Source organism: Muntiacus reevesi, chromosome 4 (assembly GCF_963930625.1).
Source record: "Muntiacus reevesi chromosome 4, mMunRee1.1, whole genome shotgun sequence".
Lineage (NCBI taxonomy): Eukaryota > Metazoa > Chordata > Mammalia > Artiodactyla > Cervidae > Muntiacus > Muntiacus reevesi.
In genome coordinates, this window is record NC_089252.1 from 64,596,713 (window position 1) to 64,622,225 (window position 25,513).

The 25,513-nt window shown below is 40.4% G+C and overlaps 1 protein-coding gene across 6 annotated transcripts in view; it reads left to right on the top strand.

The window, feature by feature from the left end:
* RBMS3 (RNA binding motif single stranded interacting protein 3) overlaps nt 1–25,513 on the top strand; it is a 773,699-nt gene that overhangs the window by 698,571 nt on the left and 49,615 nt on the right. For 5 of the 6 annotated variants that reach the window (XM_065932912.1, XM_065932913.1, XM_065932917.1 and 2 more), the window contains one exon: nt 7,154–7,201. The exons of the other annotated variant lie outside the window; for it this stretch is intronic. In XM_065932912.1, coding sequence (XP_065788984.1) covers nt 7,154–7,201 — 48 coding nt within the window. The remainder of the gene's footprint in view (nt 1–7,153; nt 7,202–25,513) is intronic. 6 annotated transcript variants of the gene reach the window in all.

Sequence of the window (25,513 nt, forward strand, 5' to 3'; positions counted from 1 at the left end):
GGGGCACATGTACTCACATTGACAAGACTGAAGGGTCTACTTTGCTGCATTTAAATTTGACTTACAGAAAGTTCTAATGACGCCATGCCCTGGGTATGTCTGCTTTAGACCTTGTAACTGAATACACTGGAGCCTACTTTTCCCTTCTCAGATGTTTATGATTTCAGCTCACAGCAGCCTCAGGTTATTCCCAAGAGGGGAGCCAACTATGATTATAGCTAATACACGGGGTTTTTTATTTGCTTTCAATGTTTGTAGCAACAAAATGTAATTGAGAACCTCACATAATTGATATATTTTCATCTTTCTTTCGAATATGTCTACATAGGTGATGTTGAAAAAAAAGGAAAGGAATCTAATGTACCTGATGTATTTATAGGTCAGGAAGTTTTTGATTAGCCATTATTTTTTCTTAGGGAACAAAGTATATCAAGAAATGTCCATTGCAGCCTTACTTTTGTATCAACAAGGTATTTGAAATCATCGGCAAAACTTTGTTTTTTAAAAAATCTTTTTGAAGACAGTTCCCCAAGTGGTCAAGAGGGCATAGGTCCAATACAATATGGAATATTGCAACTTCATTCATTAGAGAAACAATAAAAACTGTAAAACCAATCTCCCCATAACAGTTTTTATTTTTCATAAATGTTAATGCAGATAATTTTGTTATTTTTAAAGAGGAAGAAAAACAAGACATGCCTTCTGAGCGAGACAGCTTCAATACTGTGAGACAGTCTCCTGGTCTCAGTGTCCCTCTTCATACAGTTGAATGTTGAGTGCAGGGCGCTATAAGCTATTTAGCCATCAGCCTCCGTGACTTTGTATGTCTCATGGTCACCACTCCTGTGACTCCCCTCAATTACACTGACATCATCTCCAAACACCCATGTACACGAGGTACATTCACTTTATATTGGAGAGTTTACCTTAAAGCAACGGCTTGTTTACTACACAGAGATGTTGACTCACAGGCTTTTGAGGATATAAGAAGCTGCTGACATGTCCACTGAGGCCTCAATAATCTGCTCTAAGTAGGAGGAATGTCAATATACCTAACAGAAAGAGTCCCATAGTTTCAATAAAGAAATTTAATTTTTTGACATAAAGTACCCACCTGGAAGGCCTCTGTTGCTAAACCTATAAAAAGCAGTCATTTATACCTCGTGTGTCGTAGGGCTTAGACTCAATCAGATGATTCTTTAGGTTTCTGAACCAGACTTTTAAAAGTCATGTCTATGACTATGTTTCATCCTGCAACATGGTTCAGCTAATATTCATTAGGAATGAAGAATTTAAAGATACTATTTCTGTAGCTTTTAGCAATGTGTGATTATTATTTTTTTTTTTGAGTCACTTTGCTCATTAACAAAGCAGATTCCAGGACAGTATTGGAAGGCCTGATGTTCCTCATGCCCTACTATTGGTTTCCATTTCCCCTCCTAAATGTTCACAAATTATGAATAAATGAGCTAATACACTTTTACTGTAATCGAATGACAAATCTGATAAGCGAGGAGGATTATAATGCAAACCATAAAAAGAAAACACTTTTTAAATTCTACTCATTGGAATCAGAAGCAAAGCCTGCTGACTTCTTGAAATGCAAATTTGGAAACTAGAAAAAAAATGTTAATTGAGAACATGACTGAATCCTTTGAGCAACTGAAAAATAAGCTCAATTATAGAGCATGAATTCACAATTACAATAGTTATTGATTCTATAATGTATATTATGGCTAGTGTTTGAGCATTTTCAACAAGAACACAATTTTGCCCAGCTGGTAATAGCCAACTTATTCAATAATTGATATATACTCTTTCCTTTCTTAGAAAGCAAACGTTTAAGCATGTGGCTTATATTTAACATCAAATTTCTTCTAGCTTTTTAAAAAATTCTTTTTCTCCTTCACATTTGTACTAATGTTTAAATACATAATAAGCTTTGTATAAATTGTTGTTTAAGTTTAAAGTCTCATAAGGTTCGGAAAAGGCAGAGTACAAACAGTATTAATTTGTATATTTATTCCACAAAATGTCACTGACAATGCTGAGTGTCCAGCATGAAGTTATATTTGTTTCTTAAGCTGTCACGCTTTACTCTGATATCATAGATTCATTTTATCTACATTTTTGATTGGCATTTGAAGTAGCTCTTATGCAATTAAGGTTGATTCTCTTTAATCAAGTTTCACCACCTTATTACATATTTTCAATACACCTAATCCATTGCTGGGAAGGTGGCCTGATGTCATGGCAAGAATAGTTGATATTGAGATTAAAGTTGAGTTTAAAACCTACCTCTGCCGCTTATTAGCTGTGCATGTTCAGACAGATTACCTAACCTCTCTGAACTTCTACTTTCTCTTTTGCAAAGTGAAAGAATAATACTTATATCCCAGAGGTGTTGTGAGTGTCAATGGGATGAGATATGTAAACATACACAATACAGTGCGTTGCTACCCAGCAGATGCTTCTCAAAGGAGCCGCACCCCCACCTCTCCCTCCAGTGGCTTCTAACTCGTCCAGGTCACCAGGATGTCGGACACTGTCAAGTCCACAGTTCAACTCACTGGCCGCCCTGTTTCATTTGATGTAACGTGCTTTTTTTTCCAGTTTCCGCTTCCATAGCTTCTAACATACTCTTTCAGGCTGTAAACCCAAAAGGTACAGAGACCAGCCAAGCCACATTAATGAATAAAGCTGATTAAGTCCAAGCCCCAAATCCTGGCACTGTATCATCAAATTTGGTCTATATTTACCTATGTCACACATAGCTGTGTAATATAAATACACACAATACTGGAAATCATATTTTAAATTAGAGATAGTTTTGAATGCATTCATCATAACAGCTCTGCCTGCATGTTGGATGAGTAGCTAGCAAGACGCTGCCTCTGGCAGCCGGGAACACAGTTCCTCTTCCAAAGAGGGCAGCCAGACCCAATCCAGATGCTATAACCACATGGGTATACAGACCCCAAGCGGCCCACCCTCTAGTTCTTGGAACTAGATAAGCTAACTGTCTCGATTTTAATGGGAAATCTCCCTATATTGGAATATTGGACCCAGCTGGTCCTGAGAGCTCTCAGTTGTGAGTCCTGCCCAAGGTTTTCTTGGTTCTCCTCTGACCTCTCTGGCCACTGCTTCCTCTTTTCTCTCCTAGGCTGATGGGTAAGTTTTTAAACTAGCTCCTCATTCATACATGATTTCCTTAAGCAAACTCCTCCACCTTGACGGTTTTGAGCTCTGCCTTCTATGCCAAAGACTCTGCTATCTGAGTCCCCAGGGCTAACCTCATCTCAGAATTTTAGCCTCATTTTCCAGCACTTGCTAAATATTTCCATGTGACCCTCCCCTCCAACATCTCAAAGTCAGCACAGCCCAAAGGAAGCTCCCGAGCTTCCTCCCCACTGACCCTTTCTTGTATAGGGTCCCACTGCTATTCCCCCTCAAGCTGGTCCCATGGCCACTCACCCCGGAAGTCCAGCATCATACCCAGGACCCAGCATAGACCATTTTCTCCTTAATCCCCACCACGGACAGTCACTTTTCAAGTCCCGCAGACATCTGTCAGTTGCATCCTCACCTCCACATCCTAAAGGCTCCACCCTGGGCCTCGCTCGATGAAGTGTAAGAGTCCCCTAACTTTTTTCCCTGTTTCCCATCTCAACTTACTCCATTCCTTGCCGTGTTGCCCCAGCCAGGCAACCTGAAAGTCTTCAACGATGTCTCTCTCCTACTGTTATTTTCCGGAGGTTTTCAGACATGTGAGCTCACTGCAATTTTGCAAAACAAGCTGTGAACAGGGCCATGTCAAGATTAAGGCAGGAACCTCAACTCCAGACATAGTTTCCAGGGGCAGAGCAGAGAGGTCCAGGGGATAACCCAAGGAGGCAGCGTTCACTGCTGATAGGACCTGGAGCTACTGTAGAACTCTCCATTTTCAGGAGGGGGGTCTGACGCTCTGTCCCACTTTCTTTCCTAAGATCGCTGGGTAACAGAAGTATACTGAGTCAAAGACTTTTTCATTTTCATCAAATTAAATATATCTGGTCCCCCAGAACCCCACATTGTGAAATGGATGCCATGTAGTTTAATTAACCATTCTTCTACCATTTGCCACCTCAAATGTTTATCATTCAATCCCCTACCTCTTTTCTAAGCTGGACAGAATCTGCAGGCCTTAAAAGAAAGATGAATTTTATGCAAGCAGTGTAACTGTTTTATTCCAGGGCTCTGCTGACCTTGAAGAATTTTCTAGCTTTTTCTGCCTTTGTTTATTTTTTGTCACAGGATTCCCTCAAGAACCCAAGCCCTGTTACCCATAATTTCTTATCAGTCTATTGTAAGCTTTAGCAGAAACCACTGGGGGTTTTACTGTTATGAGAACCTCCAGATTGCATGACAATCTTGTTTTACAAGTTTCTTATCTCCTTTTCATTTGTTCAGTTGGTGGTCACCAGTGGCTTCCAATGTCACCAGAATCTGTTGAAAGAAATAAAAAGGTTTTGTTCTGCAGGCTCCTTATCTGCAGTTCTGTTTGTGTCTGCAAACCACTGGTGACTTGTGACATCATTGGATTCTGGTGGTGTAACCCTAGCTGCACATAAAGATAATCTTGTAATTGTTCTTGACTTGTTCAGCACAGTTCTCTCACAGTTTTCAGTGGCATCATCCTTCCCATTATGCTTTTAAATTCTTTCAATTATCACCCAGGAATATAAGCATTGAGGCAGAGTGGTAAAAATCAATACATGATGTTAAATGGACTCATGATTAGGAAAGAGTATCATAAATTTGTAAGTGGTCATGAGTACATCTCCTGAGATGATTTTTCAGGAAAAGTATCAATCAGTTAAAAATGGTTATACAAGAAAGAAAGTATAGAGGAAAGGGAATAGCTTTTAAAAATTTGTTTAGTCCTCTTATAAGACAAGTGAGGTTTTGAAGTTAGTCTTACAGTGTAAACAATAAACAAGTAGGCATTCAGTGAAAGTCTAGTTTTATGAAAGTTTATTTGCAAATAGTAAGGCAAGCTTTCACTGTTTAAAAAAATGGATTCTGAATTCCAATAAATTAGCAAAAAATACAAAGTTCCCAGTATATAAAATGCCAAAGAATGTGATCAGATAGTTGAAAAATAACTGAACAGTAAATTAACCCAATACACACAGACACACACACACAAGGAACTCATTAAATAAAGTTATTAAAATAATGCACATTGCTGACAAAGGTGTCGGGAGGTACTAGTCTCAGTCATGGTACTCTGGTGGTTGGAATCCAAATTTATAAATGTGTGAGCTGGAGACCAGGGTGGACCCACAAGACCCACCATAACCTTCTTCCCCAACCCAGTGGGTATAGTCTTAAGCACCTATTCTATGAAAATATTCTAGTATAACAGAAACCATATCTTCAAAATATTCAGCCCATTGTTTATTGTAATCTTTAGTAAGAAAGGATGATTAAATAAATCATAGCCCATCCATAAACCAGAATGCAATGCAGCATGAAATTATAAGCATATAAAAAATTAGGAGAAGGATTATTTCTCATGTTCAATCAAAAGAGCAGGATGTAAATTTGCACGTGTGGAGTATAGTATCAACTATGAAAAAATACTTGTGAAATAAGGCTGTAACAAATACAAACAAGTGGGATTGGTTTCTCAGTGGTGGGCTTACGGAGAGTTTCTATTTCAATCATGATAATTTTCTACATTCTCCAAGTATTCAACAATGAGCATGAATTTTTTATCCATTTTGGAATGTTATAAATATGTTCTTGGAAAATGATTAGTGTCATAGTAGTCTTGTTTGTAGTAGTAATATGCAGTTAGTTTTCTTTAAAGATACTTAGAATTTTACTACCACTATTAATAAAATATTTGGAGACCCTTTGAAAATGTTTATAGATTCTGGATTTAGGGATTATACTCAAGTCACTAGGTTAACATAAGTGTTGTGAGAAACAGAAGAACTTGTGCTGAAGGTTACTTGCATTTGAATCTTTGATCAATGATTGCCTGGCTGGCCTCGCATTGTTCAACTTCTCTTTTCTCACACACCATTCACTCATGAGAGAGTGATCAACACTGTCATTTTGTGTCAGGGAGATGAAATGGAGAAATTTGTGATGGTCCAAATTAAGTGACAAGTAGGTGGAAGAATAAAGTTTGAATGTTTCATTTTTTAAATGGAATAATGATCATATGAATGGAATAAGGGTCTCGCAAGCACATCTATTTAATCATGTTTGGGCAGTATATTTTGCAATACCTGGTCCCTTTTACATAGCTTACCCCTCCAAGGGGAGCTGGAACTAAATGAGAAATGTCCATTTTTAGAAGTGGGGGCCTTGAGCCATAAGTCATGTCCCACTTTCCTATTTGAGGTCTCTGGCTAAAGAAATGGTATGAAGGCAAAGCCTCTTTTTTTATAGTGTTATATTTGGTCCTGCATCACCTCAAGTTTTGAAATGGATGTCTAGTTGTTTAATTAACCCTGATCTACTATTGGCACCTCTAATGTTATGATACTTTGGAAAAAGACAGCGGCCATTTGTTGAATAGATTCATTTCTATTTATCTCTGTCTTGATGATTCTAGCACATGAGGCTCCTCTGTCTCAATCGACCACCCCTGGGAACAGAGCCGGAGATAAATGGTCAATAACAAAATTTTAGCTTCAAAACATGTCAGCCTCCAGAGATTTGGGGAATGTGCCAATTTTTCACTTATTTCTTTTAAAATTATAGTTATTTCTTTTGTTCTCCACGACTGGGGTTTCATCCTGTGCTCCTGGCCCCTTCCTGATGAGCAGCCTTGGTGTCAGTCAGAGAGGGTACCAATCTCACATTGATGACCCAAGGGAGGGACCAAAATTACGAAAGAGGAAGATGACAATATTCTGGGTCAGACAATGCTGTCCTTGCAGGTCACATGGGGCCTAATGACATGTCCAGAGTGGTGGTTGTGGGGGACCACTGTGTCACCTATCAACTAGGAGGGCATAGCACCCTAGGGCTTCAAGGCAGGCGCCTTAGGTACCGCGTGACATGCAGCGAGCACTTCCAAGTTGTAGAGCTAAGATTCTATTTTATTTTCTTTTGGACTTCATTGCATTCTTTCTCATGCTCTTTTCATTCAAAGATTCAGTCCCAAGACAGGATTATGATACTCCACCAGCTGTTGTGTCAGGTAGGAAAATTCTAATTCCTTTAAGACTTGATTGGATGGGAGAGAGGGAGCTTGCCTGGTTTTCTCCAAAACTCTTTAAAGCAGTGATTCTCAAACACGGATGCTGAGTAGGCACTTGAATTTCAGTTCTGGGGTGGGCAATTCGCATATGTGGTTCAAAAAATAATATTTAATATTCCAATCCAGTTTGTGTATGCAAAATAAATATGTTGGTTTTGAAACAAAAAGTAAAGGCTCAAAGACATTTGGTCTTGGAGTCTGTGTATCAGTAATTCTCGGTGTTGGGATATTCACTAGACTTTCTGGGAAGCAGGAGAAGGATATTTAAGTTAATCAAAAGAGGGCTCAGGTGAATAAAAATAATTTGAGAAGCACTGCTTTAGAGACCGGAATTCTTCTGAAATCAGAAAATCATCCCATTTTGCTTGTTCTGCACCCAGCATAGTATCTGACATATAGTAGGTGCTCAATATAATTGTTGAATGAATCAAAACTTCAAATTTGTTCCAAAAATGGTATTTGGGATATTGAAAGAAAAGCTGCCAATGTTCCATGTTACTCCAAAGTGGCCGAGGTTGATTTGAGAATGCATTAGCAGTGTCTTGAGCATTTTAATCAGCGATATTAAAGTTGTTCCATAAAATCCAGTAGTGCAGTTCATAATAGAGCATATGGATGTGAAGACATGAGTTTGAATTTTGAATTGCATGGATCTTCTTATGCTTTCATCTTAATTTTGAAGTTTGGTTTCTTGCAGAGAGGAAAATGGGCACAATTTTTCATTTTTGTTGATTTTAACTAAGTAAAATACTGGCAGCAAGAAGGGCTTTGAACTCTCTAATCCTTTGATGTGTCAGATGATGAGGACATAAAATCTAAACCAAGAAAGGGCAGTGAAGAGACAGCACAAGAGATGAAGGCCAGAAATAGAATGGGGGAACCCAGGGGGCAACAGAGTCTGGCAACAGAGTGATGGTTTCCAAGCAGAGGACCTCGTGTTCTTGGCCACCTGGCATGCTGGACCCGGTGTCTGCAGGATAATCCTCTTCTCATGTCTTGTGGACTTGTTTGATTATGCTTATAGCTGAATACTCCTCTTAGTTCAGTGGAAAAGCAATGACTTAGCTTTCAGCTCTGAAGTTACTTTGGTCCTCCTAGAAACCTCTATAAGTTGTTGTTAATGAAAATATCCCGTTACATCTTCACACACCTGTTTTATTTAGGATTAGGAGACCCCTGAGAAGACACTTTCTCTAACATGTTCAGCCTGTGCTTTACATGTTTACTGTGCTTAACACGTGATGTCTTTGTTTAACAAGAGGCATCTGCTGTCAGTAATTCGCTAATATTGATAATAATGAAAGACACAAAATGGAATTTTCCTTCAACTAGAGTTTCTGATTTCCCTTTCAAGAACACAATGGAAAAGCAGTGAAAACATCAAAAGCACTTACCAGAGATGGGCCATGGGTCAGGCTCTACACAAATCAATTATGGAAAGACAGCAGATGGCATCTCTAGACTCAGAGTTCCCACCTGGTTCACAGTCAGGCACCACCAAGAGCCCTTGAGCAGAGATGCGACTTGATGAAAGCAGTGCTCTGGGCAAGTTCCTCTGCGGTTTGGTGTGTGCTTGAGGAATAAGACACATGTTATTCTGTACATGCTGTACAGCAGTCAGAAAGCTCAGATATGATACGACTAGCCTAAGACAAGTGCTAAGATCTTGGTGGAATACAAGGGGACTAAAACAGAAGTGACAGGAAAAAGAACATTTTGGGCGATTTTTACAGTTGTTTTTCCCTGAGGAGATTGAGTCGGTGGTTTGACATCTTATAAATTTACACAGACTTCTTTGGCCTCTTTAATCTATCTCTAAATGAAAATAGACTTGCCTTCCTAAAATGTTTGTGACTTGTCTGGTGGGAACCACTCAAGTGACATTTGAAAAATGACATATCCTTTGCCAAACCCTTAACCATATCAGGAAAGTGAAACAGGCATAAGGTGCTGTGATATCCTCTTCAAATGAATCCCAGTATGCTCGTGTAGGACAACTTGAATAGTGATTGATTCTTGGCCATTGTAGGAGTCAACTAAAGCATCATGATGTATTGGAGCTTGAGATATCTCTCTGGTAACCTACAGAAACAAAACTCAACTTAATTTTGTTCATTCAATATATCAAAAAATTTTTGACCACCCTCTGAGTGCTAAAATGAAGATTGGAAACTCACAGGAATAAAGTGAATTCTGAGCTTGATTTGGAAGGATGAATATGAGTTTACCAGTTGGACAAGAGTGGGAAACATACATGAAATGTACAAGAAATGAAACTGTACGGGGTAATTAGATGACTGAAAGTCATTTGGTATTTTGGAGGAAAAAATGTCATGATGGCAGATGCTGAAGGGTGATCTCAGGGTAATCTGGGTAAATCTGCTTTTCAGCAAGGACTCTTTCGTCTTTGAACCACATGCCACCTTATTCTTGTATTTATTGAAAAAGTATGTATGACCATATAACAGTCTATGTATTGGGTGCTAGGGCTACAACTTCCTTCTAAAAATCTAAGGTCAAAAAAAAAAAAAAAAAGTCTAAGATCCAACTAGGAAGTTAGGTTCAGGTGAGTAATTACAACACAGTGTCATAAGTATTTCCATAGAGACAAATATATGATGTTTAAGTTTGTAAAATCTTCAATAAGATAACCTAGGTTCAGAATCAACTTGGAGCACTCACTAGTCATTGAAACTTGGGAAAATTATTTAAGTTTTCTGTGGCTTGGATTACTTATCTGAGGAAGTATTAATTACCTCGTAAGGTTGTTGTAAGCATTAGATGAGATAAAATATGTAGTTAAGTTAGCAGGGATTCTGGCATTAAATAAGTGCTCAAGTGGCCTTCCCTGGTGGCTCAGATGGTAAAGAATCTGCCAGCAATGCAGGAGACCTGGGTTCTATCCCTGGATCAGGACGATCCCCTGGAGAAGGGAATGGCTACCCACTCCAGTATTCTTGCCTGGAGAATTCCATGGACAGAGGAGCCTGGTAGGCTACAGTCCATGGGGTCACAAAGAGTCAGACATGACTGAGTGACTAACACAAGTATTATTAGCAACAACTATGCTAATCATTCTTGTTATAAGATGCTATATGGATACAAAGAGAAAACTGACCCACAGTTGAAGTCATAAATAGTGGGAGGAACCTCTGAATGGAGACATAGGACACATGGGAATTAGTCTAGTGAACAATAGTGGAGTGGGAAGGAGTTTCAGGTCAACAGGGTGGCGTATAAAAAGCTCATGGGTGGCAGGATATGGCAAATTCATGGAACTTCAGATGCCGCAACAGGACAGGGATGCATAAAAAAAAAACTGAAGTAGAGAAAATGTTTCCTGAGAAATAAGCTGGAGCAGCATCATTAGCTATAGTAGCTTGGCTCCATCCTGGTGGCGATAGATGTAAACTGAAAAGTTTAAGTCAGAGAATAATGGGACCCCTCTGGATGTAGGGTGAAGAATGCACTGGAGAGAGACAGACCTGGAAAATGGGGACCAGAGCTCAAGGACCCAAGCAGAAAACCACGTTGATCTGTGCTCAAGATATGGGAATAAGGATGGAGCGTTGACACATTTGACAAATTTGACAGAGGTAGAATACACAGGACTTGATAACTGGTTGGATGTCAGAGTAGGAGGAGAAGAAGGAATTAAAGGAGGCTCTTAAGTTCCTAGCAACTCAGAGGCTTGAAGTATCACTTGCTGAGCTCTGAACCAGAGGAAAGAGAATCAAGTTTGGCAGGAAAGAGGCTGAGTGCAGCATCATTGAGTCTGAGATGTCAGTGAGGCACCTAAATGAAGATAATGGATAGTTATTTGGATGTGGGTACCTGGAGCTCCTAGGTAGAAATGGGTTTTGGAGTAATCATCATGGAAGTAAGCCATGACCCAGAGAATGTGCTTAGAGTGGAGAGAAGTACGCAGATCATTGAAAATAAGGAATGGGCAGAAAAGGGAACCTAAAGTAAAGATTGGAAAAGACAACCATAAACATAAGGAAAAATAAGAATACGAGTTTTCTGAAGAAGCCACAGCAAGAGAGGATTTCAAGAGAAGCCTGCCTAGGAAGATAAGTTTAGAAAAGAAGCCACTGGATTTTGTGAGACCGAGGTCACTAGCCAGTCTGGTAGGGCAGTTTGAAGGGGAAGGGAAGAGACAGTGAACATCCTGTAAGGATGTGGGCGGGACAAGTGCCAGACTCCTCCGTCTGACTCACTTCTCTGTGGTCCTCCCTAAGGTTCTGTTTGCTTTTTGTGAAGTTCTGAGTGACACCTTCTGAGAGTTGAGTGTGAAATAGCATGGTAAAGAAATTAAGGATGACAGAGATTTGGAAACGTGTAGAGTAATAAAGCCCAAAGGCCAGCTGGCAATACAAGGAAAGCTTGAGGATCCAGGAGTGGGGCTCCACTGGAAGTTATAGCCAACAGATTCTTGTAACAGCAGTCTGGGATAGTGTGTGAGTCTCCACTGCACAGCTCACTTGCCAGGAAGGCAGACAGGTGGATTAATCCAGGGGTAAGGTTTGACCACATGAAGGGGAAAAAAGGGCAGCGTGTGCTGATGTTACTGGCGAGAGAGTGACAGAGTGATAAACTAGTTTCTAGGTTGAATAGAAAGGGCAAAAAGGGCAGTAAGAGGTCGTAGAGGAGATTGCAAGGAAGACAGAGACTAGAGGTTCCAACAAGGCGTACAGAGTGATCAGAAATACAATACTTGGGCTTAAGGCTTTGGATAATGAACTATTGTCAGCAAAGTCCAGGTCATGGGAGTACGTGGTGGACTTCAGGTGAAGCTGGTTGGACAGTAAGGAAATTGATAAACATGAGCATAAGAAGCTGGTATTTAAGTGGAGTATTTCTGTGTGTCTAGGTTTTGTTTTGCTTTTTGACACTAATAAGATGTAGGTTAATCACTGAAGACTTGACCTCACAGAATTTTTAAGAGTCAAGTGTGTATTTTTTTTGGGGGGGTGGGGTGGGGTAAGCGTTTGGAGTATACATCTAATTAAAGGCAGGAAAGTATACCAGATTAGTATTTTTCAGAGTGTGATTTGTGTATTATCATGATACTTGAAGTGATTTTAGGAGGATATGGATCTTTATTTTTATTTCAGCAATTGTAGAGTTACTTTAATGTAGATTTGAATAAGTTTATCAAACACATGGTTAAAGATCTCTTTGTTTAGGAAGAGTCTAAGGTGAATAGTTAAACAGTTAACACATTAAGAACAATAACAACAACAACAACAAAAAAACTAACAATAAATGAGGAAGAATAGAGCTAAAGCCGGAGTGGTGATGTCCAGAGAACATGACTGATGTCTGGGAGATGGGAGTCTCTGATTTCTTTGCTTTCTCCTTGCCCAAGCCGCTACTACACTTTATCCTGCTTGTTTCAAGGACAGAGAACAAGGCGGCTGGACCTACATTTTCATGTAAACTCATGAGTCTATTCTGTTTTCAATGTTTCTTTTCCATATAATCATAACTCTCTGAAAGATCATCCTATTTAAAAATAAAGAGTAAACATCATTTTTTTCCTGTCCATGGTTGGATTTTATGAGAAACCTATGAGAACTACAGATGATTTGTTGTCAAATGTTTATTTCAGTTGCTTTGAACTTAATTTTCTAGAAAGGCATCATGATGTAATCAAACAAAAGATTACTATGAACAGTGAAAAGCTCTGTAGTGTCCCAACTCTTTGTGATCCCGTGAACTGTGGCCCACCAGGCTCCTCTGTCCATGGAATTCTCCAGGCAAGAATACTGGAGTGGGCTGCCATTTCCTTCTCCAGGGGATCTTCCTGACCTGGGATTGAACCAGTATCTCCTGCATTGCAGGTGGATTCTTTACCATTTGAGCCACCAGAGCCCAGACTATGAACAGAGAATGACCCAAAGTAGAACCCAAATTCATTCTCCTTTTCTGAAAACCTGAGAATTCAGAATTGGAGTTTGTGTTTGGAAAAAAATGAAAAAGGAGCAAGTCACGCACTGACAGCGACCCATGGAATTTGTGAACATTGATTCTCTGCTGTATGCTTTCTACACACTGGCTAAAACAGGTCGGAAAGAGTCAGTGTCATCATCGGGCCAACTTCAGGGTAAGAATGAAGTCTTCACCATGGACTTGCTCAGATTCAGACCAAATTCCCTAGCACTGTATTATGCAGCTTTCCCTACATTGTTCTGCTAGTCAGTAACATCTGTTTGCTTTGGAAAGCCTCCCTAATTTGGAATCAGTGATGCCCTACCAGCCCACCTTTGTACTGTTTCTTGAGTGGGAATTAGTTCATAAAACTCTTCCATAACTTGGCAGGGGTGGGGGGCAGTTTAAGCTGATTCAAAGAACAAAGCCATTTTTTCAAACAGGAGATGTTTAAACTACTTCAAACCATTTTTCAAACTCTAAACATGTGTCTTCATGGATACCAGGAGCTAATTACAAATGATTCCCCTCTCTTAATTAAAAATTAGGTCCATTAGTACCCCCCATTAACAGCAATTAGCCATTAAATTGCATTTACTGTAAAAGGCCTGACACAGTTATAAGAGCTCCCACAAGCCATGCATGAGAATCAGTTTCATTTCTTTGCTCAGATTCCATGCTATTCTGATTACCAAACCACATTTGTTTAAGTGTACTGATTGATTTCTTTTCAATAAGTTCAATAAGGACACTTTGTTCTACTGATCTCTTCATTCATTCAACTAATGTTTACTGGACTCCCATAGAGCTGTAAGGAACCAAAGCTAGACAGCATAAGATAGAGATAGAGCCCTACAAAGAACAGGGGTTCCAACCCCTGTTAGAACAAAGGGCAGAGTTACAAAGAACTGTCACCAAACACAGCGTGCGACAGCTGCCCTAAGAGCCGTCCGCAGAGCGGGACTTTGTAGCGACGTTGGTACAAGACTGACACCCAGGCCTGTGCGTGTTGTTCCTGTGATCCCGCTGGCGCATTTATATTGTGCCCTACACAACAAAAAATGAATTTTAAAAGACTTTTCCTGGGGGACCACGGTTTTTAGTGCTCTATTCAAGAAACCAATAACTAACAGGAGCTTGTGCAAATGGTCTTTTCTGATATGTTACCCTCACTGTCGTTTGGTTCAGCTTCTTTTTTGGGGGGTGGCAGGGGGCATGGGATAGGAGGATATGAAATCCTATGCCTGACCTAATCTGTTCAAATGTCCTTCTATGCCATTTATTCCTTGATAAATGTGGTAGTGGATGTTTCTTTGTGTGTGTGTTTATCATTTTATTTACTCACTTTTGGCTGTGCTGGATCTTCGTTGTTGCATGGACTTTTTTTTGTTACAGCGATCAGGGGCTACTCTGCCTCTTCGTTGTGATGTGTGAGCTTCTCATTGCGGTGGCTTCTCCTTTGCAGAGCACGGCTCTAGGGGCGCAAGGGCTTCCGAGTTGCGGTTCCTGGGCCCCGGAGCACAGCCTCAGTAGTTGTGGCAGGGAGGCTTAGTTTCTCTGCAGCATGTGGGATCTTCTCAAATCAGGGATGGAACCATGTCTCCTGCACTGGCAGATGGATTCTTTACTACTGAGCTCCCAGGGGAGCCCTACGTCTTGTCTTCTAATCCGGCAAGTTTTTATTTGTGTGGTTTGTTTTGTTTTTCTGTAACGGTCCAGAAGTAAATATTTTAGGCTTTGCCAGGCATTGGCTGTATGTCACAGTCACTCCCGCCTGCAGGATGAAAGCAGCCACAGACCATGTATAAACATATAAGCATGGCTGCATCCCAATAAAACCTTCGTTATGGGTAGCACTGGATATGCAGACATAGAGAACAGACTCATGGACAAGAGTGGGAGAGAGGAAGGAGAGGGTGAGACGGATGGAAAGAGTAGCATGGAAGCATATACACTAACATATGTAAAACAGATAGCCCATGGACATTTGCTCTATGACTCAGGGAACTCAAACTGGGGCCCTGTAATAACCTAGGGGGGTGGAAAGTGTGGGGGGTGGGAGGGGAGATTCGAGAGGAAGGGAATATACACACCTCTATGGTTAATTCATGTTAATGTATGACAAATTAAACCAATATTGTAAAGCCATCATCAATTAAAAATAAATTTAAAAAGATTTAAAAAAACCTTATAAAACAAGGAACTGGGATTGGCCTGTGGGCTACAGTTTGCCCACCTCTGCTCTGATCAATGTATTTTCCAAAGTCTTTCAAATGCAGTACTGTTTTTGACATTCCACATAATAAGAACATGAAACTCTTTTTCTTTAAAATTATTGTTTGTGTGTGTTTTTAATTTCATGAAAGGCAGGTGAAATGTCAGAAGGGCAGAGGTGGAGATGAGGACTGAGAGAGATATTTCTTGGAGTTTTACTTTGCACAACACATTTGACCGTAGTTCCGAAGTAGGAAAACACTTTAAGTATATATTTTTGTTTTTTACATGCTCATCCCATCTTCACTTTCTGGGATGTATTTGTATGAACCAGCAACAGGGGATTATCAACTAGGAAAAGCAAATATATATTCCATTTAATAGCCTCTTCACAGCCTTTAGAATTCTGTACTTTTAGCAATTTAGAGAAAAGGTTAAAGATACATCCTCCCAACAGATTGGTATTGATAGTAAAATGTATTTTACATCTCTGTCCTTCCACCTGGGCTGGTACGGTAGTTGCTGCTGTGGTTGGTCTGTGTCCACTGAAGTTATCCTTGATCTATCAGAACTGGGGATTCTGTTTGCCCCAGTGACGGTATCGCTGAGTATTGTGTTCCACTTGGCACTCCAGCGGTGAAGGGCAGCTTTCCTGGTTTTGGCTAAAAAACAAGCACTGCGGAGGGCAGCCCTGGGAGGGCCAGAGCTGTGTCTGCGCTTGGGTGGTGAGGTCAGAGCGAGTGCACGTGGAGATGTGGCACACACGTCCAATGGAAGGGCGGCACGCGGAGTGCATATGCGGCAGAACCCACGGTGTGGCAGCGATGGGCTTTGGGTGCCACAGTCACAGCCGATTATGTCCTGAGGACTTTCGGCACCAGGAAGAGGCAGTGCCTACAGAACGGCGACAGAGAGAGACAGCATTTCTAAGAAAACTGCGAATTTTAAAGGAAGCTAATTGTATGTTCAGGACGCGGCCCATCTGGCACTGACAGCGCATTGCTCCCTTTTTAATCAACTCCACAAAGTGGGCACTTGAGGTTCCTGTCGGAGAATCCAACCGTGAACTGACTTAGGATGCAGCCCTTGCCAGAGGCTTGAGACACCTGATGCGGGAGAGGGACCGACCACCTTGTAGACATGCTAACATTTCTCCAGACTCTGTGTTAAATTAGTTTATCGGGAAGCAAAATACCTGAGCCATGTAATTGCACATCCCTGTAGAAATGCTTTCTCAGAGTGAATTCTAACGTTTTTAACCTCTTCTTTCTTAGACAGGTGATATATGACACACGCATTTAGCAACATCACTAGCTTTTTCAAGATGCCACAGTGAATGTAACTGACCATTATTTTGCCCAGTGTTCTTTATAAAGAAACAATGAATCACTCCTTGAGTTCAGTGCCTGGGCAAGTATCTCGCTTCATATGATACACTTCTTCTGAACTGGCAATGTAAAATGCACACCTTAGTCTATTTCTCCTTGGCCCTGGTTGTCCGGATGTTGGGAATCTGGTACATTTCATTGCAAATAGTCCTGGTACCATATTTTCTCTCTTGCTCTCAACTGTTCATTGAATTGCTGGTATTTATAATTGGGCGTTTTAATATAGTGCTTAATTTCATAAACCCTTCACAAGTTCAACTTGGAAGCACAAAACCTCTAACTCCTATGGTAAAAAATTTTAGAAAGATGGTAACGATGGCCCTATATGCAGGGCAGAAGAAGAGACGCAGAAGAACAGAACAGACTTTTGAACTCTGTGGGAGAAGGGAAGGGTGGGATGTTTCGAAAGAACAGCATGTATATTATCTGTGGTGAAACAGACCACCAGCCCAGGTGGGAGGCATGAGTCAAGTGCTCGGGCCTGTTGGGCTGGGAAGATCCAGGGGAATCGGGTGGAGAGGGAGGTGGGATGGGAGACTGGGATGGGGAATTCGTGTAACTCTATGGCTGATTCACATCAATGTATGACAAAACCCAATGGAAAAAAAAAAAAAAAAGTTTAAAATAAATAAATAAATAATAAATAAATTAAAAAAAATAAGTAAAACAAATGCTAATAGGCTCAGGGAAGTTTGAGTGCTGGAAAGTCTCAGTGGAAAGATAAAATGAAAGGTGATTTTGATGATGTATTGGTCTGATTGAAAAATTTGCCAGCAGGCACTGTTTTTGTTCACTCACACACATGCAGCTCTGAACAAGTATGGTAGGATAACTGGAAATGACTTCGAGAGTCAAGAGGATATACGTGATTCCTAGTCCAACTATTTAATAATTACTTAACAATGACCTCCACTTAAATTTTCTGAAGCTAACTTTTCCTCTCTTTAAGTATAGATAATAATGCATTGTCATCTTCCTGTATCTTAATAGAAGAATTCATTGAGATGATACATCTGAAGTACCCAGTAAGTGCCTGACTCATCCTAGGTATTAAATTATGGAGGATTCTTTTCCTCTTCCCTTTCCCACACTCAGGGAAGTGTGTTAGGACTTTGAAGTATCATTAAGCTGACATTTACGTGATAAATAGACTGAGTCAGAGTTGTATTTTTAAGCACTCTCTCTGTTTCTGGCTGCGCTGGGTCTTTTTGCCACAGGCGGGTTTTCTCTACTTGCTATCAGGGGCTGCTATTCCTCAAGGGGTGTGGGCTTCCTACTGCGGTAGCTCCTCTTGTTCTGGGACGTGGCCCTAGAGTGCAGGCTTCAGAGTCTGCGGCGCCCGAGCTTAACTGCCCCATGGCACTTGGAGTCTTCCCGGACCAGGGATCAAACAGGGGTCCTCTACATTGGCTGGTGGGTTCTTAACTGCTGGACCACAAGGGAAGTCCCCAGAGTAGTATTTTAAATAGCGTTTCCAAACCCAGCATCTAAAAATAGAAGAAATATTCAAGGAGCTAAATATATATCTTCTCTATAATAGTTTAAGTGGAATTAATATAATAAAAATTATAAAACATTTCAATAACATGGAAAATAATATTCTTAATGTAAAGTGAAAACAGTGATACGCTGAACAATCATTGGGATTTTGACTCGAAACGTATATTATATATTCACTAGATGAATACAAGCTAGAATAAAATGCACAAAATGATTATGTGTTTTTAATTTCTTTGTTTTTTGGTAAACTTTTGAGCATGTTGCTTTGCAACTTATGTAATTTACTAGAATTTTAGCAGCACAGTCTTTGAATATGCACAACTTGAGGGAGATATTTCTATACCAAGGAAACATGAGTGTGTTACTATGAAGATGAGGGTAATGGTGATTGTGAAGATTATATTGCTGATTAGTGGGAGCAGTGGTGGCCTCTAGAAACGTCTCCACTTCCAACGATTATATCTCAAACCCTGTGGCATTTAAGGCAGAATTAAATGAAACATCTTTCTATAGAAATGACAGACTTGTTGAGTGATCCTGTGGTCTAAAGTCACTGTTAATTTTTTATGAATTTTTTATCTGCCTATCAGATGGTGCATCTCCACAACAAGGTGACTCCTGCCTTTAACACTTTTCACACTGAAATCACATTTCAAGTGATATATATTCTGTTCCCTTCATACAGCACTTGGGACAACCTAAGATCTTCCCAGTTTATTTAATGTGAGACTTCCTGTCTCTTGTGCTATCATACATTTGAAATTGGGATAATATTAAATTATATAATATAAATATGATTTTTATAATCACATAAAATTATATATGTGTATACATGAAATATTTTTATATTGGAAACAATTCATTTCCCCAAGTTGTAGATCACAAAATATTTATTCCTACCAAAATTATATCATTTCAAAGTCCATTTGCCACCCAATATATTACTGCTGCTTCTTTCTTTTTTACCACATTTTGCTAATATGGACTACATCACAAACAGATCACAAACTCACTTATCAGGTGAGTCTTTTTGCCCCACTTGTCTGAACTGTGCACTCTGGTGTAATCGCTGCAATTTAGCTTTGATAAAATATTGATTGAAAAGCCATCAGCTACTTGACCCGGATACTACATATCAAAACTACAATTACTTCACATCAGGTTTCCTTAAAAATGGAAAACAAAAAGTCGAAAAGATGTTAAAAGAATGGGGCCCCTTAATTTACATGCAAAGAGCATATTTCAGTTGGCAGCAAAACCATGCTGGACTCAGAGTAATGGACTGCAGGTCTCTGAGACATAAATGTAATTACTCTATGTGCCTGCTCTGAGTCCAGCTATCTGCCCAGGAGAATCGAATTTGGAAAAGCAAAGGACTCCAGATTCAGAGAATGGGAACTGCATTCATAATTGAGCAGCTACTTTAGCAAATCAAATATGCAGAGTTAGTTAAAAAAACAAAACAGTGACTGAGAGTTTTGAGCTGCTCATTTTGGAAAGGTAAAACCTACTAGCAAAAATAAGACCAAAAAGCAAACATAGTTCAGCAAAGTTAGATTTATTAACTTGCAGAAATGAGGGAGAAGTTACATCTAAGGGCGAACATCTAAGAAGAGGAAATTTGAAGGGGCTTACGGTTGGATTTGAGCTCATGCAGTGTGACTTTGGTAGACGTTTAAGTGATGGTTTTTTCTGCAATAATGCTATCAGGAAGTCGAAAGAGTGGACATCTTGTGAAGCGTTGTCTAGTGGGTGAGTTGAACAAAGAAGAGCTAGAGTTGTCATTGGTAAAGATGCAGTAATCGCTTACCTTGGAGGTTCCATTGTTTTTAGGTGTGCAGAATGTCCTTCCCTGTGTCTTTTATCCTCCCTAGTCATGGTGTGTTCTTGTCTGATAATTGCCAATAATCTTAAAATAGTTTAATTGGGAATACTGTGCCCTTATTAATAGCTACCAGCTCATTAAAGATAATTTGGAAAATTTCCATAAATTATTTCCTTATCTAAAGGGCAGTTGTCATGTTGCCTGACAAAAATATAACTGAACATCAAGTGACCTTGATAAAATATAAACACAAATATGGGATAGGTTGAATGTGTCTTATTAATCACATACACTGAGTGTATAGGAACATACTGTGGATGCAAAAGTGAATATACATACAGATAGAACATGCTGTGTTCAGGGAAATGAGCTGAGCACATCAGGTGGGTTGATTTGATATAAAAAATCATCACAGCCACTCTGTGAGGAAGCGTATGTGTCCTCTACAAACTGACTCTTTACAAGCCCAGCCTGACCTGCCTCTTGAGAAACCTGTATGCAGGTCAGGAAGCAATAGTCAGAACTGGACATGGAACAACAGACTGGTTCCAAATAGGAAAAGGAGTATGTCAAGGCTGTATATTGTCACCCTGCTTATTTAACTTATATGCAGAGTACATCATGAGAAATGCTGGGCTGGATGAAGCACAAGCTGGAATCAAGATTGCCAGGAGAAATATAAATAACCTCAGATATGCAAATGACACCACCCTTATGGCAGAAAGCGAAGAACTAAAGAGCCCCTTGATGAAAGTGAAAGAGGAGAGTGAAAAAGTTGGCTTAAAGCTCAACATTCAGAAAACAAAGATCATGGCCTCCAGTCCCATCATGTCATGGCAAATAGATGGAGAAACAGTGGAAATAGTGGCTGACTTTATTTTTTGGGGCTACAAAATCACTGCATATGGTGACTGCAGCCATGAAATTAAAAGACACTTACTCCTGGGAAGAAAAGTTATGACCTAGACAGCATAGTAAAAAGCAGAAACGTTACTTTGCCAACAAAGGTCCGTCTAGTCAAGGCTATGGTTTTTCCAGTAGTCATGTATGTGAGAGTTGGACTATACAGATGAGTGCTGAAGAGTTGATGCTTTTGAACTATGGTGTTGGAGAAGACTCTTGAGAGTCCCTTGGGCAGCAAGGAGATCCAACCAGTCCTTCCTAAAGGAGATCGATCAGTCCTGGGTGTTCATTGGAAGGACTACTGTTGAAGCTGAAACTCCAATCCTTTGGCCACCTGACGTGAAGAGCTGACTCCTTTGAAAAGACTCTGATGCTGGGAAAGATTGAAAGCAGGAGGAGAAGGGGACGGCAGAGGGTGAGATCGTTGGATGGCATCACTGACTCGGTGGACATGGGTTTGAGTAAACTCTGGGGGTTGGTGATGGCCAGGGAGGCCTGGTATGCTGCAGTTCATGGGGTCGCAAAGAGTCAGACACGTGAGCGACTGAACTGAACTATAGACCCTTACATTTATGCTCCTTTGGCTGTTTAAAACCTTTTGATCTTCTCAAATTTCAAACACAAGTCCTGCTTTTTATGCTGAGAATGGTGACCTCCTCCTTTATGAGAAGATGGAGATGATCTTTTGTTTGCTCTTGACCACATTATGGGATCTTAGTTCCCTGACCAGGGATGGAAGCTGCCCCCTCTGCATCCTTGCATTGAAAGTGTAGAGTCTTAAGGACTGAACCACCCAGGAAATCCCTAAAGATCTTAACTGATCTGATCTCCTGCAAAGGTGTTCTCTTGACTTTAAGAGTCTGTTTCTTTATTCCTCTTCTCTTCCTATATTCCTGTATTTTGTCAGTTCATGATCATCTCTTTGTCAATGTTAACCTTCCTTGTGTGTTCTTGATTTTATCTGTTAACCCTTTTATTTTTCCTTTTGGTTTTACAGCATTGATTATTCTCTAAACCCCATGCATCTTCTTCATTGTGTATTTATCCATTGGTGCCTTTACTTGGCTTCAAAAAAGGTGTAGATCTGTTTCTATCTTGTTTTCCTGTTTCTCAGGATGCTGGTCCCAGAGCACTTGGCTTTTCTCTGTTTTCTTCCTCAATGCAGTCATCTACTCCCTCAGCTCAAGCTATCATAGAGATGACCTCCGAATCTAGATTGCTCATCCTACCTCTGTTTGAGTTCCAAGCCTAAAAATCCACCTGCTAGTGTCCCTACCCTTGGATGGCCCCACGGAAGTTCAAAGTTCATACTCACAATTTAACTCTCATAAACATTCCTCCCAATCCAGTTTCTTTTGCAGACTTCCCCTAGAATTGGAGCAAACCTCTACAAATGGTATTTCTCTAAGCCAAAATTTTGCAAGGAAACTGTAGCTGTGAATTTAGTGTTGTTACAGTCTTTGACAGTGACTTGGAGTAGAGATTTTCTTTATGGGTGAGAGCCATGTGATTTAATATTCCACTGAGCTTGGAGTAGAAAGGATAGAAAATTTCTTATACATTGACAAGTGATTTTTATTCCAGGCAATTGTGCTCAAAACGTCAGAGACATTTTGGCTTGGTCTACCCACAGGCAAGCTTCCTTTTTCTTGTAAATTCTACTTATAGAATATACTTCAACTTTGGCCTATGCATGCCATTCTCTTAACCCCGTCCAGGTTGCAGCCTTGTTACCTTTAAATTATATTGTTGCAGTGTCTTCCTAATGTGGACAACTGGCCCTTCTCTTTCTTATTCATCCTTCTCACAAATACCTGAATCAGTTTTGAGATTAACATTTTAAATTTTTATTGACAAAGACATGGTCTTTTTAATTATTTTTTGTTGAAGGATAATTGCTTTACAGAATTTTGCTGTTTTCTGTCAAACCTCAACATGAATCAGCCATAGGTATACATATGGTCTTAATAAAACAACTGGGGGCTACCTTGGTTGGTAACTATCCTTCCATGTGATTATTGCCAGAAAGAAGGGAGAGAATAGGTCTTGGAATCTGAAGTCATCTTTTTTTAACAATCCTCAAACGTGCTTGCGGGTGTATACCAGAACTACTTCACCACCCAAAGCTGCAGACAGTTTGCATGCATCACTCTACAAAGACACTGTGGACCCACAGAGTTACGATGCTGTGTGTTTACAGAACTAAAATTTCTCTGAGAAGAATCTGACCTCCAAATAGAGGGGGTTTATTTCATGTGGAGTAAGTAGGTTCTCTTACATTCCGTTTAGCTTCTTTAATTTGACACTGTCCATACAATGCCAAGTGTGGCTGATGGATAAAACAGACGGCTCCCTATGTAACCAGCAGCAGAGAAAGCTGCATTCCAAGTACTTGTCAAGACGCAAAACAATTCCAAAGTCACTGCTATCCGTACCTTTCAGAAACTTGGCTAAGAGAAAATAAAGTTTGGGGAGGACTATTTGGATGATGTGCGCTATATCCATTCTCCTTGGTTCCTGTAAACTATGTCCCTGGATCTATCTGCGAAAGCTGTCTCACTTGGATGACTGACCCCCTAAACACCAGCTTTCCCTTAAGTATTCGCAGGCCCAATGCCGTTCACGTGTGTTTGAAGGGGTCCACGACAAATAGCCCTTGGAAACTTTTAACGCTGCTCTTCATGAGGTTACGCACTATCTGCTCCTTTCAGACTAATGGGAGAAATTCTCTTGCCTCCACATTGGGAATAATTTTACTACGCATCTGGTTTATTTTCTTACCTAGTGGACAGAGAGAATCATGTAATCCATTGCTAAATAGTTCTGAAATTTTTTAATGGCATTTGTTTTATTAGCCTCGCTGTATTTCCTTTCTCTTAGTCTCATTTTTCTCACATAACATTTTATATGCATTTGGAAGCTGCCTACAATCCTCCAAGGGATTGTTGATTGTAAGGTGTGCTACACTCAAATTCTGGAAAGGGAAACTCGTAATATATTATTTTCCCAGTCAAGAAGCTCAACTCAACTGCACACGTTAAGAGGGACCCTCAGCCTGTGTTTGAGCCTGCGTAATCCTCAAGTGCTTTAACCAACTGTTATTCCTACTGTCAACCTCCATGACTCTGTTCTTTCACTGGTCATAATTATTTGTAGGATGTGTTTGGCCGTGAGTATTTTCTTTCTTGCCTTCGCTCTTGCTGACTTTCAGCCTGGAATTTCTTCCTTGTCACATGTGCAGTTTCTGTTGGTCAGCTCTTACCTGTCTGAAACTCTCTCTCTCCCACGCATCCATTTCTGATTTGCATAGCCAGATGTGATCTCATTTTATTTGGAAAACTTCCAAAGTCCTCCATGGGTGCCTGTTGTATAGATACCTGCACATTCCACACTACTCTCTCCCCTATTTTTAGATCATAGGTCCATGGAGATCTGCTATGCTCCTCCTATTATTCCTCGTGGCGTGGCACTGAAGCTCAAAATTTTTTTCCAATTATTTTTATTAGTTGGAGGCTAATTACTTTATAATATTGTAGTGGTTTTTGCCATACATTGACATGAATCAGCCATGGTGAAGCTCAAATTTTTAATGAAAATAAAGCAGTGTTTTTTAAATCAAAGTTCAGTTGATTTGTTCTGTTAATTTCTACTGTACAGCAAAGTGATTCAGTCACATTCTTTTTTATATTCTTTTCCATTGTGCTTTATCATAGGATCTTGAATACATCAGTTGTTCCCTCTGCTATACAGTAGGACCTTGTTGTTTATCTGTTCTCTATATAAATATAGTTTGTATCAGCTAATCCCAAACTCCCAGCCCTTCCCTCCTCCACATGCCCTCCGCCTTGGCAACCACAAATCTGTTTTCTGTAAGTCTAAAGAAAGTAAAGTGAAGTCGCTCAATCATGTCCGACTCTTTGCGACCCCACGGACTGTAGCCCACCAGGCTCCTCCATCTGTGGGATTTTCCAGGCCAGGATGCTGGAGTGGGTTGCCATTTCCTTCTCCAGGAGTTCTGCCCAACCCAGAGATTGAACCAGGGTCTCCTGCATTGTAGGCAGACGCTTTACCGTCTGAGACACCAGGGAAGTCCAGTAAGTCTAAAGCGGTCTTTAAATACTCACCCCCAATTAAAGAAGTCAGCATTGACTTTAACTCCAAATCAGTGTGGAAGGCAAAATGGAGAGACAGTACTGAGTGAGTCAGAGGATTGCATTTTCTTTAAAAGTGCAGACATGCTCCCCCAGGAAGTTACTGTCATCCCTCGGCAGGATTAGCCCTCCTTCCATGGGTCTCGCTGATTCAAGCCGTCACCCACCCTCATCCATTCTCTCTACAGCCACAGGGCCATGTTTCTACCACACACGGGATCTGCCTTCGGTCCTTCCGCAGCCTTCTAGGCATCACCCCCGGTCCTTAGCCCGTGTCCGCAGCCCTTCCTCACCCTGTGCCTGCTGCTCCAGACTCAGCTTCTACTCCTGTGCTCCC